Here is a 15857-nt window from a genome sequence, read left to right on the forward strand (position 1 = left end):
GCTGAGCACCAAGGCTCTGTGTCCTCCATTTCTGAGGGCTTACGTGAGCCTGGGATCCATAGAGAGGGGAGGAGGGGCTGTGCTCTTCATGGAGTTTGGTCACAGCTGTGTCTCTTCCCTGAATGGGGCAGCTCAGTCCAGCCTAGCTCCCTACTGCTGTAGCGTGTGTGCGGGCTTCTCCAGGAGGGGAGCGAGTCCTGAATAAAAGAGTAAAAATTTCACTCGTTCTTCCTGTAGGAATTTCTTGTCCCTGCATCAACTCTGGTGCAGTGGGCAGCAGAGGACATCTTTCCCCAGGATTAGGTCTAACCTGTGTGTGTGGTTGTGGCATAGGGAGGGGAATGTGTTGATTCTGAGCAGTAATCAGTGTATTTTTGACATTTAGGATTGACTTATAAACAGTCATGCTATGTGATGAAGAAGCCCAGAAGAGGAAAGCAAAGGAGTCAGGGATGGCTCTTCCTCAGGTAAAGTGATATTCTCGGTGGTTGGTTCTCTCTGTTTCTTTCTGAAATGCCTGAAGCATCCTGCCTGACACGTTTGCTCACACTCACCCATGCCTTCCCTCAGTCCCTCTCATCTCGCTTAGATTCCATCTCTCGTGACCCAGTGACATGAATATGGGAAGAGGCTGCACTGGGCGTGGTCCTGGGAAGGGCTCACACCCAGACATGGATGGAGACGGGGTGAGGGTCCCGTGGTGTCAGTGCTGTTGGGCAGCAGTGATTGTTCAGGGGCCACATCTGGATGCACTGTCAGCTCTCTGTGGACCAGGATTAGAGAGGCTGCCAATGGAAGTCACGTATTTTTTTTTTTTTTGAGACAGAGTCTTGCTGTGTCACCCAGGTTGGAGTGCAGTGGCACGATCTCGGCTCGCTGCAACCTCCGCCTCCCGGGTTCAAGCAGTTCTGCCTCAGCCTCCTGAGTAGCTGAGATTACAGGCACCTGCCACCACGCCCAGCTAATTTTTTGTATTTTTAGTAGAGATGGGGTTTCACCATGTTGGTCAGGCTGGTCTCGAACCCCTGACCTCGTGATCCACCCGCCTCGGCCTCCCAAAGTGCTGGGATTATAGGCGTGAGCCACCGCGCCTGGCCTGAAGTCACATATTAATGCACACAAGTACCTGGTAAATTCTGGAAAAGGAGTTCAGGAAGGAGAAATCTTTTCTGTCTGATTTTTACTATATTTGAAGCTAAACACCTTTCCTACTTTCTAACGTCTGGCTTGGTTCAGAGAGGACATTCTCTCTTCTTTCTCAGCATGCCCCTCCCGTGGAGACTGGTGTTCCTGCAGGGAGTCTTGTACAGCATCTGTGTTAGGTGAAAAAAGCTATAATTTTGCACAGAGATTGGAGCATAAATTTTTTGTCATTAAAGAGGTGGAAATTATATTCATTCTTGTTCCAGCAATTAGTTATTTTTTTATGTTAAACATCAAATTATGTATATATTTGTTTTATAGGAAGACACCACACATGCAGCTTAGGCCATCAAATACGAAGCCTCCCCTGCCCTGCCCTGTGCAGTTTCCCACCCTCCCTGCGTCTCACTGGCGACCCACTGCTGTCAGCTCTGTGTCAAGAGTGAGAGCATGTCCTGTAGAAATATATTTATACAGCATTGGCCGGGCGTGGTGGCTCACGCCTGTAATCCCAGCACTTTGGGAGGCCGAGGCGGACAGATCACCTGAGGTCAGGAGTTTGAGACCATCCTGGCCAACATAGTGAAACCCTGTCTCTACTGAAAATACAAAAATTAGCAAGGCTTGGTGGCGGGCACCTGTAATCCCAGCTACCAGAGAGGCTGAGACAGGAGAATTGCTTGAACCTGGGAGGCGGAGGTTGCAGTGAGCCAAGGTCACGCCACTGCACTCCAGCCTGGGCGACAGAGCAAGACTGTGTCTCAAAAACAAAACAAAACAAAACAAACCTATACAGCATTATAAGGCTGGACGCTGTGGCTCATGCCTGTAATCCCAGCGCTTTGGGAGGCCAAGGTGGGTGGATCACCTGAGGTTGGGAGTTTGAGACCAGTCTGACCAACATGGAGAAACTCCATCTCTACTAAAAACAGAAAATGAGTCGGGCATGGTGGCGCATGCCTGTAATCCCAGCTCCTTGGGAGACTGAGGCAGGAGAATCGCTTGAACCCGGGAGGCAGAGGCTGCAGTGAGCCAAGATCGCACCATTGCACTTCAGCCTTGGAAACGAGCGAAACTCCAAAAGAAATATATTTATACAGCATTATGGTATTTTAAATAAAATCCTCAGTGATTGTTTCGTTGTAATATTTTATACCAAAAGTTGTGAAAATTTGCATGTTTTCATGTTAGGAAGATGGATTCCTTGCTCCTTTATATCCTCATGTGAACGTTCTCTGAATTAGAAATTAGTCACCTTGGCAAGGTGCAGTGGCTCACGCCTGTAATCCCAGCACTTCGGGAGGCTGAGGCAGGCAGATCACCTGAGCTCAGGAGTTCGAGACCAGCCTGACCAACATGGTGAAACTCTGTCTCTACTAAAAATACAAAATTAGCCTGGTGTGGTGGTGCACACCTGTAATCCCAGCTACTTGGGAGGCTTAGGCGGGAGAATCACTTGAACCCGGGAGATGGAGTTTGCAGTGAGCCAAGATTGCGCCATTGCACTCCAGCCTGGGTGACACAGCGAGACTGTCTCAAAGAAAAAAAAAAAAGAAAGAAATCAGTCACCTCTCTTGTTTTTTGTGCCTGGAGTGGTTCAGGGACCACGTGTGCCATTCAGCTCAGGAGGAGTCTCTGGAGGTCCTGAGCTTTGTCTAGGATGCATCCTCTCTGGACTTTGCTTGTCACCTCCTCACTGAAGAGGGTGGCCAGGTTCTGCTCAGGAGCTTCCCTTTCTGCACCTGCTCTGCAGCCTGTGTGAGGCCATAGGAAGCTGGGGTCCGCACCGCCACCTAGTAACTGCGGGCTCTGATTTATGCTGATGCCTTTGTTCTCAGTGGCTTCCTGATCTGGGGCCCTGTTACTTCAGTGCTTCTGTTCAACCAAGACAGAACGTTGTCCCTCAGGAGAAATCTGGAGTTTGTGGTTTCCTCTGGATGATGGCGCGTCGTGCCTGAGCAGGGGCTCAGGCTAACGTGTTCATGCATTTTCCCACTGGGCTCCCAGCAGGTTGACTTGGTGCTTCTTTGGGGTGCAGGAACTTGCTAAGGACCTTCTGGATTTCTCACAAAGCCAATTGGTCTGTGTATTGTTTAATTTTTGTCTCCAGGGGGACAGAAAGGTCTGTGGCTTCGCATTCCTGTGTCTTGCTGACATTACTCTTTTAGTAGAGTTGCGAATTTCTTACACAGGTCTGGAGTGTCTTTTAGTTAGGGGCCATGTGTGTATTTGCTGAGGGAGAGGTAGGATGTTTCTTGTGTGTGTGTGTCATTTATAATTAGTGCTGCTGAAGAAGGAAACTTGTTTTCTTTTTTTATTTTTTTTGAGATGGAGTGTTTCACTCTTGTTGCCCAGGCTGGAGTGCAATGGCGTGATCTCGGCTCACTGCAACCTCTGTCTCCCAGGTTCAAGCAATTCTCCTGCCTCAGCCTCCTGAGTAGCTGGGATTACAGGCATGTGCCACCACACCTGGCTAATTTTGTATTTTTAGTAGAGACGGGATTTCTCTGTGTTGATCAGGCTGGTCTCGAACTCCCCACCTCAGGTGATCCGCCCATCTTGGCCTCCCAAAGTGCTGTGATTACATGTGTGAGTCACCGCACCCGGCCAAAACTTGTTTTCAATATATTCGTATTAGTTAATACACCTAAATGGCATTCTTTGTTATGGTTACAATCCTGTCATTCGTTAGTTCTAACAGATCCTGCTTTTTCCTGCCTCCTACCCCCACTTTTTTTTTCCTGTTTTTTTCCTCTGCTTCTGGTCCCTGCTCAGGCATCCTGTGCAGTGGTAATTGGCTACAGCACAGACCAGTGCCCTGTTTCTGGCCTTAAATTAGAGGAAATGCATCCCACGTTTACTGTTGATTATGATGTTTTATGAGATGTTCTTGTTTAATATCATGTTTTTTTTGTTTGTTTGTTTTCCAATTTCATTCTTGGCCTGAGTATTAATTATCTAGTAATTTCTTAAGGTATGTCCTGCTGAGATATTTTCTATGACCTTTATTTGTTTGTTTATTTTTTGAGACGGAGTCTTGCTCTTGTCGCCCAGGCTGGAGTGCAGTGGTGCGATCTCGGCTCACTGCAACCTCTGCCTCCCAGGTTCAAGCAATTCTCCTGCCTCAGCCTCCTAAGTAGCTGGGATTACAGGCGCCCGCCACCATGCCTGGCTAATTTTTTGTATTTTTAGTAGAGACAGGGTTTCACCATGTTGGCCAGGCTCGTCTCAAACTCCTGACCTCAGGTGATCCATCCGCCTCGGCCTCCCGAAGTGCTGGAGTTACAGACGTGAGCCACTGCGCCCAGCCTATTTGTTAAATTAGTGTATAATATTCTTAAATTTTGTATCATGTATCACTGTTTTATTAATGAAATAAATCAATAAACTCCATTGGGCTTTTGCTAATACCTACATATGTAAATTTTAATGGACAAAAGTGTATTTATAGGCCAGGGTTAGTGGTGCATGCCTATAATCCCATCTTCTTGGGAGGCTGGGGCAGGATTAAACTCTTCCCTTGAACCCAGGAGTTTGAGATCTTTCTGGGCAACCTAGTAAAACCCCATCTGAATTTTTAAAAATACTACATATTTTTTAATGTGAACATTTACTAGAGATTGGAATTGAAGTTTCTATGTTTTTTAATGATCTGTCATTTTTAATAGCTTAATATTCAAAAATGTTTATCAACTAAATTGAGTACAATTTATACATTTTTAGTGTTGTAAACAATGTGGTCCTCATTTTAGGGACACTTGACATTCACGGACGTGGCCATCGAATTCTCTCAGGAGGAGTGGAAATCCCTGGACCCTGGACAGAGGGCTTTATACAGGGACGTGATGTTGGAGAACTACAGGAACCTGGTCTTTCTGGGTGAGGATGACTTCCCTCCAGAAGCCAGGATCTGCTCTAATCTATCTTTGCATTTTCTCTTGCATGCCTCTTGGGAGCCCCTAAATTGCTTAATTGAGGTAGAAACCTTGTTGACTCAGAAATGAAAAGCTCTATTATGCTCTCTGGATTTGAAATGCGTCCTTTCTTCAGATGTACTGCCCCCTTCATAATACATCATTGGGTGGCACCGGATAACCAGTTCTCTGTTTTCTCCCCTGTGCTTACAAGTCAGTAGTTCTTGGAAGAGATCTCAGTGTCTACATATTGCATATTACCTAAGCATTCAGAAGGAGCCAGTCTGTGGGTGAACTTGTGAAATATTATTCTTGATCCATTTGCGATATCCCCTCTCTTACCTAAACACAGGGCTTGGGTTTTGGAAATGCCCCAGCACATCTTGTTTCTTTCTTTTTATTAACAGGAATCTGTCTTCCTGACCTAAGTATTATTTCCATGTTGAAGCAAAGGAGAGAGCCCTTGATTCTGCAAAGTCAAGTTAAAATAGTAAAAAATACAGATGGAAGGGAATGTGTCAGAAGCGTGAACACAGGTAAGAGCTCTGATGGGCAGTGTGGAGGCCATAGTTTTTATTTTTTTATTTTTGAGCCAGGGTGTTCCACTATCACCCAGGCTGTAGTGCAGTGGCAATCATAGCTCACAGCAGCCTCAAACTCCTGGACTCAAGCAATCCTCCTGCCTTGGCCTCCCAAAGTTGTAGATTACAGCCACTGCACCTTGCAAAGCCATACTTTTTTTTTTTTTTTTTTTGTCTCGCTCTGTTGCCCAGGCTGGAGTGCAGTGGTGTGATCTCAGCTCACTGCAACTTCTGCCTCCCAGGTTCAAGTGATTCTCGTGCCTCAGCCTCCCCAATAGCTGGGATTACAGGCATGTGTCACCACACCCAGCTAATTTTTGTGTTTTTAGTAGAGACGGAGTTTCACCGTGTTGGACAGGCGGGTCTCAAACTCCTGACCTCAAGTGATCTGCCTCAAGTGATCTACCTCAGCCTCCCAAAGTCCTGGGATTACAGATGTGAGCCACCACACCCAGCCCATACTAACAGTTAAAGAGTGTGTGGGAAACTCTCCAAAGGTGGGAGAGTTCTGTGAGAAAAGAAAAGTTTAAATCCTAGGCATTCTGAATGGAAATATTTCTTTGCTCTCTCTTGTCACTCCGCTCTATAAATGCATAATAGTTTCATCTTTTTCACCCTCGAGTGGTGTTGCCACCCAGAGACAAAAGCAAAGTCTTTATCCTGATGGACAGCACCCTGTCATGTGGCTTCTGTGAACTTTTGTTCCATGATTCTGAAGAACACAGGGAGCATTGTTGCCAGGGGTGTCTTTCTCCTGTGGTCTTTTCTTTCTGTACTTGATTCCATCTGATGCTCAGTTTCTGTCCCCATAGGCCAAAGCTGAGGTCTTCATAGACCTGCCCCCTTGACCTATTCATGGTCCACCCCATTTCCTGTACTGGGAAGATGTAATCAGGAAATGGGAAAACATGAGCTACTCTTTTTTGCATCTGGGCCCTGGAAACTACAGGTGCCTCCAGCCCCCTCTGCCTGTTCAGGTCTATTTGGATGGGAAGAAGCCAGTGATTTTCCTATTCTCACATGCCACTCAGCACAGAGCATTTCACTTCTGGTCACCAAAATGTGTGGGGATTTCTCCCCATCAGGAATTTTTCACTGGATCTTTACTGGGTTTTCTATAATTCATTTCTAACACTGTCTACCTGGAGTTAGAATCAGATCCCACAGGCTAAGCGTTGGGTTCCCAAGCCTGTCGCCCACCTCAGCCACCATTTGTTAGTAGTAGGTTGTCACCTTTCTGTCTGACCAACACAGCTGTAAGCTGGGTTCCCTCGACTCCCTTCTTGGGTTGATTACTTTGCTCGGGTGGCTCACAGAACTCAGTGAGACACTTCGTTAGGTCCACTGGTTCACGATGCAGGATGTTTCTAAGGATACAGATGGACAGCCAGATGAGGAGATTCACAGGGCGAGGCACGTGGGAAGATTCACTGGGTGTGCCACCCTCCAGGCGCCTGTGTGTCTTCAGCATTTGGAACCTCTTGTGACCCCATAGTTCACGAGCGGCTTCATCACGTAGGCGTGATTGATATTAACTCAATCTCCAGCCCCTCTCCTAGAAGCTAGTGGGTGGGGCTGACAGTTTCATGCTTCTGAGTATGGCCTGGTCTTTCTGGTAATCAGCCCCATCCAAGGAACCCACAAAGGTTGCCTCATTAGAGCAGATCACACTCGTACCACCCAGGACATCTCAAGGTCTTCAGAGCTCTGTGTCAGGAACCGGGGAAGAGACCAATGTATGCATTTCTTCTTATTCCACAAGGCCCCTCAGCCATTCTTCAGTTGTGCTTCATCCACACTTTACTGGTGTGTGTCACAGGGGAGTAGGTGGCTCTTCTGAGATGCTTACTCAGCTGAGTGGGGCAGATAGTCAACAGAAAGACCCTGTATTCGATCCCTAGGTCCCCATGGGGAACATGGCACAAAATAGCAACCAGATGCTTCTGGTTTTAACACTACCATCATTTGTTCAAACTACTGTTACTTTCATCTTGTACCTTTCCATGTATTATAAATTAACTTGGTTTTTGTATATTTAGTCAGCAGTTCCATATTTCATATAATACTCTTTGTGTTTATTATTTTGTATCTGTAGGGCTGTAGTATCAGGGAATGGCCATTGATTTATATATTTTTGAGTGTGGTTTTTTTTAATGCACAGGGTATGCCTCAGCAGGAGATTCTCTAAAACTGACACTCCAGAAATTTTTGAATAGGAGTTTAAATATTTGTTTTCCTTTGTTGTACCTGACTTAGTAGCTACTATTGAACAACACTTTTGCCAATTAAATTTATTACAGTGTATAATATGGAAATTTTTTATATCTTAAGAATATGCTGTTTTAAAATTGTTGCCATCTTAATCTCAGAAATACCATTACATCGACTTGCCGTAATTTGTTATTTAAGACTGAGGGGCAAAACTCAAACCATATCTTCCTCTGTCTGGTCTTGCACCACACAACAATAAACACAGACAACTTATGTCACCAAATGTGAGTTTTACTTCCACCAATAAGCAATCAGTTCTGCAGTGGCTTCTTGCTGGGTGCCCTTGAATTCTATTCTGATGCTGTGTACCTGGAGAGCGTGTCACATCCCACAGGTTGAGGGCTCAGTCTCCAATACTGCCCCCTTTCAGACACGGGTCATAAGTCCAGGCCTCTGGAACTTTTGACCAACTGGCTTCAAAAGTTGGGGTTCCCATGGCTCCCTCTTTGGGTTTGATTAATTTGCTAGAGTGGTTCACAGATCTCATGGTAATACATACTTAACATTTACAGGGTTTATTCCACAGCGTATTTTAAAGGATCCGGGCCCGGCATGGTGCCTCATATCTGTAACCCAAGAATTTTTGGAGGCTGAGGTGGGCGCATTACTTGATCCCAGGAGTTTGAGACCAGCAACATAATGAGACGTTATCTCTACAAAAAATTAAAAAATTGGCCGGGTGCGGTGGCTCACGCCTGTAATCCCAGCACTTTGGGAGGCCCAGGCGGGCGGATCACGAGGTCAGGAGATCGAGATCATCCTGGCTAACACGGTGAAACCCCGTCTTTACTAAAAATACAAAAAATTAGCTGGGCGTGGTTGCAGACACCTGTAGTCCCAGCTACTTGGGAGGCTGAGCCCGGAGAATGGCCTGAACCCGGGAGGTGGAGCTTGCAGTGAGCGGAGATGGCGCCACTGCACGCCAGCCTGGGAGACAGAGCGAGCCTCCATCTCAAAAAAAAAAAAAAATTAAAAAATTAGCCAGGCATGGTAGTACACACCTTGTAGTCCCAGCTACTCAAGAGGACTGCTCGAGCCCAGGAGTTTAAGGCTGCAGTGAGCTGTGATCGCGCCACTGCACTGCAGCCTGGCTGACACAGAGCAAGACCTTATTCCAAATAGATAGAGAAGGATAAATTAACAGATGGAAAGAACATAGGGCCAGGTCTGGAAGGGTCCCCAGCACAAGAGCTTCTGTGTCCTGGAGTTGGCTTGTGCCACCCTCCTGGCATGTGTGTGAGTTCCTGCTCACCTTCCTGTCAGCCTCGGAGTGTTCAGCTGTCCAGAAGCTCCCTGAACCCAGTCCTTTTGGGTTTTTATAGAAGCTTTATTATATAATGAAGTTACATGATATAACTTCATTATTTGTCTTTTTGTCTTTGTATGACTGGCTTATTTCACTTACCAGAGTGTCTTTCAGGTTCATGCATTTTGTAGCATATAAAGAAATTTCCATATTTTTTTAGGAACAAAGAATGCTTCTTTTGCTTTCTTTTTTTGAGACGGAGTCCCACTCTGTCGCCGGGCTGGAGTGTGGTGGCACGATCTTGGCTCACTGCAACCTCCGCCTCCCGGGTTCAAGCGATTCTCCTGCCTCAGCCTCCTGAGTAGCTACAACTACAGGCGTGAGCCACCATGCCCAGCTAATTTTTGTGTTTTTAGTAGAGATGAGGTTTTACCATGTTCATCAGGATGGTCTTGATCTCCTGACCTCGTGATCCACCCACCTCAGCCTCCAAAAGTGCTGGGATTATAGGCGTGAGCCACTGCGCCTGGCCTCCTTTTTCTATTTGTTAATCAGGTTACTGGTTTTCTGATTTGTAGGAGTTTTATGTATTTTAGATATATAAAATCTTATCAGAGGTATGATCTGCAAATATTTTCTCACATATGGTAGGTTTCCTTTTCACTCTGGTAATTGTTTTCTTCCATCCACAATAGTTGTAGGTCTTGTGGTAGTGCATTTTATGTATTTTTACCTTCTTTCTTGTGTTATCAGTGTTCTATCCAGGGAAGCATTATTGAATCCAACGTTATGAAGCTTTCCACCTGATTTTTTCTAGGAGTTTTATGGTTTTAGGTCTTAGTTTTAGGTCATGAATTGACTTTCAGATAATTTTTGCAAACGGTGTAATAAGAGTTCAACTTCATTCCTTTCTTGTGGATATCCAGTTTCCTCAGCACTATTTGATAAAGAGACTGTCCTTTCTCATTACATGGTCTTGGCAGCCTTACTGAACATCATTTGACCAAATATTTGAGGGTTTGTTTCTGGCCTGTCTGTTCCAGTCCATTGGCTTATATGTCTGCCTTCATGGCAGTACAGTTCTATTTTGATGAAGGTAGCTTAGTAATAAGCTTTGTAATCATGCAGTGTAACACCTCCAGCTTTCTTTCTTTCAAGTTTGTTTTGCTATTGAGGCCCATGTGTGATTTCATATTAATTTTAGGATGAGTTTATTTATGAAGAAAACTTCATTGGGATTTTGCTAAAGAGTTCACTGAATCTGTAGATCTCTTTGGCTATTGACATCTTAACCTTAAGACTTACAATCCATAAATATGGGCTATTTTTACATTTGTGTGTGTCTTCTCTACTTTGTTTCAGCAATTTTTTGTAGATTTCTGTGTACAAATTTTTCCTGTCCTTGTTAAGCTTATTCCCTCCATATTTGGAGGTTTTGCATCTACAGATTCCACAAAATTGCAGATCAGAAATCCACAGGTCATTGAATCTGCACATGTGGATCCCATGGATATATAGGGCAGACTATTTTCAATCCATGGTTAGTTGAATCTGCAGATATAGAAACCACAGGTATGGAAGGCCTGCAGTAAGGAACTTAGGCATCCACAGATTTTGATATCTGAGAGTGTTTTAAGAAAAACTCTCAAACCATGTTTTTCCTCTGCTCTCACACCACCACAACAATCTGTCAAGACAGAATAAGACTTCCGTGACCGACGGTATAGGAGTTTTTTCCCACACACCAAGCAACGGACAAGAGCTGGGTTTCCTACAGTTCAGTTCTGACACTATACCTGGAGATAGTGTCAGATCCCACAGGTTGAGGGCTCAGTGTCAAAGACTTCCCCCATTTCCCACCGGTTACGAGTCTGGGCCTCCAGAACTTCTGACCAACTAGCTTCCAATTGTGGTTTCTGTGGCCCCTCTTTGGGCTCAATAAAGTTTCTGGATTGTCTCACAGAACTCACAGAAACACTTACTTACATTTGCCAGTTTATTATAAAGGCTATTGAAAAGGATACAGATGAAGAGACCTGTAGGGCAAGGTATGGGGGAAGGGGTGTGGAGCTTCTGTGCCCTCCCTGCGACCAGCATCCAGGAAGCTCCATGTGTTCAGCCATCTGGAAGCTCTCTAAATGCTGTCCTCTTAGATTTTTATAGAAACCTTATTATGTCAGCATTCTTTCCCCCAGACGTAAAGCAGGACCCTCTCTCGGGAGGTCTTCAGACCTATAATCAGAAAGATGGGAGATTAGAGTTCTGCCTTGAGGCAGGTGAATGGAGGGCAGGAAAAGGTTGGAGAGGTTCTGTTTCCTGAGTTCTGCCCTGGGGCCTACCATACCCAACACTATAACAGAAGACTGTAGCAAAGGCTATGGGAGTTATGAGCCCGGAACTGCAGATGAAAACAAATATATATGTATACCATAACACCACACAGGGGTTCCTGGAACCAGTCTTCCCTGGACACCAAGGGACAGCTATATTCTCAATAGAAATAATGCAACATGGGCTTTCTTTTTATTTTTTCCTAATTATGAAGGAAAAGCCTTCATTATTTCAACACTGAGTATGATGTTACCTTTTGGCTTTTTATATAAGGCTTCTGTATGTAAAGTAGATTCCTCGTATTCCTAATGTGTAGAGTGTTACTATCATCAGTAGTTGTTGATGTTTTTCAAATGTTTTTTCTGCATCCGATGAGCCTATCAAGTGGGTTTTTGTTTTTATTCTGTTTTTGTGGAGTATTGCAGGGATCGATGTTCCTAAGTTGCAACATCCTTGCATTCCAGGAGTGACTTTCACATGATCATAGTGTGTGGTCCATTTTAATATACTGCTGAACTTGCTTGCTAGCATTTTGTTGTGGATATTTGCATTAGATTGATGAGGAATATTGCTCTGTAGTTTTCTTAGAGCCTTTGTGTGCCTTTTCTGTCAAGGTGACACTAGCCTCATTGAATGAGTGAGGGAGTGTTTTGTCCATCACATGGAACATTTGTAAGAGTGTTGGTGTTAAATCCTTTTTCAGTATTTGATAGAGTTTTACAGTGAAGTCATCTGGTTCATTACTTGTTTTTGTTAGTAGTTATTTGATAACTAATTCAATCTCCTTATTTGTTACTCGTCTTAGTGTTTCTACTTCTTCATGAGTAAGTCTTGGTGAGCAGTGTGTATCTAGAAATTCATCCATTGTTGGGACACAGTTGTACAATCTCATTTTCTTTTTTTTTTTTTTTCCGAGACAGAGTCTTGCTCTTGTTGCCCAGGCTGGAGTGCACTGGCGCGATCTCGGCTCACTGCAACCTCCGCCTCCCAGGTTGCAGCGATTCTCCTGCCTCAGCCTCCTGAGTAGCTGGGATTACAGGCGTGCACCACCAGGCCTGGCTAATTTTTTGTATTTTTAGTAGAGATGGGGTTTCACCATGGCCAAGCTGGTCTTGAACTCCTGACCTCAGGAGATCCACTCCCCTCGGCCTCCCAAAGTGCTGGGATTACAGGCGTGACCAGTGCGCCTGGCCACAATCTCATTTTCTACAATTCAGTTTTATTTGTAATGTCCTCTATTCCATTTCTAAGTTTACTTATTTGAGGCTCACGCTTCATTTTTGTTTTGTTGTTTGTTTATCTAGCTAAGGGTTTGTCAATCTTTTTAAAATTTATTTTAATTAAAAAAATTTTTTTTTCAAAAGAGACAGAGGTCTCATTATGTTGCTCAGGCTGATCTCGAACTCCTGAGCTCAAGTGATCCTCCCGCCTTGCCCTCCCAAAGTGCTAGGATTACAGGCGTGAAACACTATGCCCATCTGTCCATTTTCTTACCATTCAAAGGATGAGCTTGCAGTTTCATGACTTTAGTGCTTCTCTATTCTGTTTTCTTTGTTTTCTAATCTTAATTTTTTCTTTCTGCTACCTTTCTATTTAGTTTGGTTGTTTTAATACTTCATTGAAGTATAAAGTTAGATTGTTTACATGTAACTTTATTTATTTTAGTGATGAGGTCTCACTCTGTCTCCCACATTGGAGTGCAGTAGTGCGATCATAGCTCACTTCGACCACAAACTCCTAGGCTAAGGTAATTCTCTTATCTCAGCCTCCTGAGTAGCTAGGACTACAGGTGCATGGCACTGTGCCTTGCTAACTAAAAAATAAATAAGCCAGCACTATGGCTCACGCCTGTGGGAATCACACTATGGGATTACGCCTGTAATCCCAGCACTTTGGGAGGCCGAGGCGGGTGGATCACCTGAGGTCAGGAGTTCAAGACCAGTCTGACCAACATGGTAAAACCCCATCTCTACTAAAAATACAAAAGTTAGCTGGGCATGGTGGCACACGCCTGTAGTCCCAGCCACTGGGGAGGCTGAGGCAGGAGAATCAGTTGAACCCGGGAGGCGGAGGTTGCAGTGAGCCGAGATTGCACCACTGCACTCCAGCCCGGCGACAAAGTGAGACTCCATCTCAAAAATAAATGAATAAATAAATTTTGTAGAGATGGTGTCTTGTATTGTTGCCTGTGCTGGTCTGCAACTCCTGGCTTGAAGTACTCCTCATGCCTCAAACTCCCAAGTGCTGGGATTATAGATGTGAGGCATCATGCCTGGCCATTTGTTTATTTTTAATGTAAGCACACATTTTTGTTGCATTTTATAAGTTCTGGTGTGTTCTGTTTTCCTTTCCTTTTCTATCAAGATATTTTAAAAATCAGTTTGTGGTTTCTTTTTTGACCTATTGGTTTTTTAGATGTGTTGTTTCATTTGGACATATCTGTGGGTTTTACATTTCTTTCTGTTAATTTTGTTTTATTACATTATAATGGGAATCAATACTTTGTAGACTTCTAAATGTTTAAAAGTTTGTTTTGTGTCATAACATGAAGTCCATCCTGGAAACTGTTCCATGGGCAGTTCCGAAAAATTTGTATTCTGCTGTTTTTAGGTGATGTGTTGTGTATACGTCTGTCATATCTAATGAGGCTATAGTGATGTTTGAGTCCTGTTTTCTTCTTCTTCTCTTTGATTTTTATTTATTTATTTTTAGTTTTTAGTTTTAAGGAGCAGGGAGTTTAATAGGCAAGAAAGAAGGGGAAAGAAAGAAAGAAGAAGCTCCCCTGTACAGAGACAGAGTGAGGGGGGCTCCAAAGCCGAGAGACAGAACCCCCTTCTCTTTGGTTCTATCCCTTTTTTTTTTTTTTTTTTTGAGACATAGTCTCACCCTGTTGCCTACCCAGGCTGGAGGGCAATGGTGTGATCTCAGCTCACTGCAACCTCCACCTCCCAGGTTCAAGCGATTCTTATGCCTCAGCCACCTGAGTAGCTAGGATTACTAGAATGCACCACCGCATCCAGCTAATTTTTGTAGTTTTAGTAGAGATGGGGCTTTCGCCATGTTGGCCAGGCTGGTATGAAACTCCTGGCCTCAAGTGATCCTCCTGCCTCAGCCTCCCAAAGTGCTGGGATTACAGGTATGAGCCACCCTGCCTGGTCACCTTGTTCTATCCATTTTTGAAAATGAAGTATTGAAGTCTACTACTATATTGTGGAGCTATCTGTTTCTCCTTTGAATTTCGTGAATGTTTCCATCCTATACTTAGGGGCTGTGATATTTGGTGCCTATATATTTATAGTTGTTATATCTTCTTGGCGAATTGAACCCTTCATCATTGTATAATAACTTTTCTTTCTTATACTGGTTATTGAGTAAACGTCTGTTCTCTTTGATTTTAATATAGACACATCTGCGCTCTGCTGGTTACTATTTGCATGGAATATCCTTTTCCATCCTTTCAGTTTCAGCCAATTTATGTCTTTAGAGTTAAAGGGAGTCTGTCGTGGATAGGATTTAGTTGGATCCTGTTTTGTTCTGATTCCAATGGGAAATCATTTGTATTTCACATACTCATAGAGAAGGCCTTAATAGTGCCATCTTGTCACATATTAGCTGTAGATTTTGTAACATCTTGTAGATTTTTTTGTCCTTCATTTTTCCCTTACTGCCTGCTTTTGTATTTTGTTGGTTTTTTAATTGTGACATGCTTTGATCCCCTTCTCATCTCCTCTGGTGTATGTTTGTAGATTTTCCTCTCGTGGTTAAGATTGAAGTTACATAAAACATTGTAACAATAAAACATTATTTTAAAATGTTAACAGCTTAACCTTGATTATGTACCGAAAGCCTTACATTATAGCTGTGCTATTTGTTATTGTGCTAGAAATTCCTTCTATGTATGTAATATTCCCATTAACACATTTTAGCGCTTTTCAAATAATTTTGCCTTTGAAATGCTAGGAAAGAAAAGCCAAATTACAAATGAAAAGTACAATAATGCATGTTTTTTTGTTTTCTTTTTTAATTTTTTTCTCATACAGTGTCACTCTCAGGATACTATGTTTCCATATTTGATCATTTATTGACCTTTAATGGAGAACTTTATATTTTCATTTGGGTTAGAAGTACTGTCTGGGGTCCTTTTATTTCCTTTTGAAGGATTCCCTTTAGCATTTCTTGTCAGACAGTTCCAAGGTACTAATTACCTTCCTCAGCTCTTCTTTATTCAGGAACGTCTAAATTTCTCCTTTATTTTTGCAAGCAAGTTTTGCTGAATATAGTATTCTTGGTTTTTTGTTTGTTTGTTTGAGAAGGAGTCTCGCTCTGTCGCCCAGGCTAGAGTGCTGTGGCGCGATCTTGGCTCACTGCAAC

The 15857-nt window shown here is 43.7% G+C and overlaps 1 protein-coding gene across 5 annotated transcripts in view; it reads left to right on the forward strand.

Annotated features, from left to right (window-relative positions):
- LOC129392938 (zinc finger protein 610) overlaps positions 1-15857 on the forward strand; it is a 57705-nt gene that overhangs the window by 12540 nt on the left and 29308 nt on the right. For 3 of the 5 annotated variants that reach the window (XM_063600574.1, XM_063600575.1, XM_063600576.1), the window contains exon 3: positions 386-467. In XM_063600574.1, coding sequence (XP_063456644.1) covers positions 405-467 — 63 coding nt within the window. In that variant the 5' untranslated portion in view covers positions 386-404. Of the gene's footprint in view, positions 1-385; positions 468-4895; positions 5023-5464; positions 5594-15857 lie in introns of all 5 variants that reach the window. The other 2 variants (XM_008959777.5, XM_008959778.5) reach the window with 1 other exon arrangement.

Source organism: Pan paniscus, chromosome 20 (assembly GCF_029289425.2).
Source record: "Pan paniscus chromosome 20, NHGRI_mPanPan1-v2.0_pri, whole genome shotgun sequence".
In the NCBI taxonomy this organism is placed as follows: domain Eukaryota; kingdom Metazoa; phylum Chordata; class Mammalia; order Primates; family Hominidae; genus Pan; species Pan paniscus.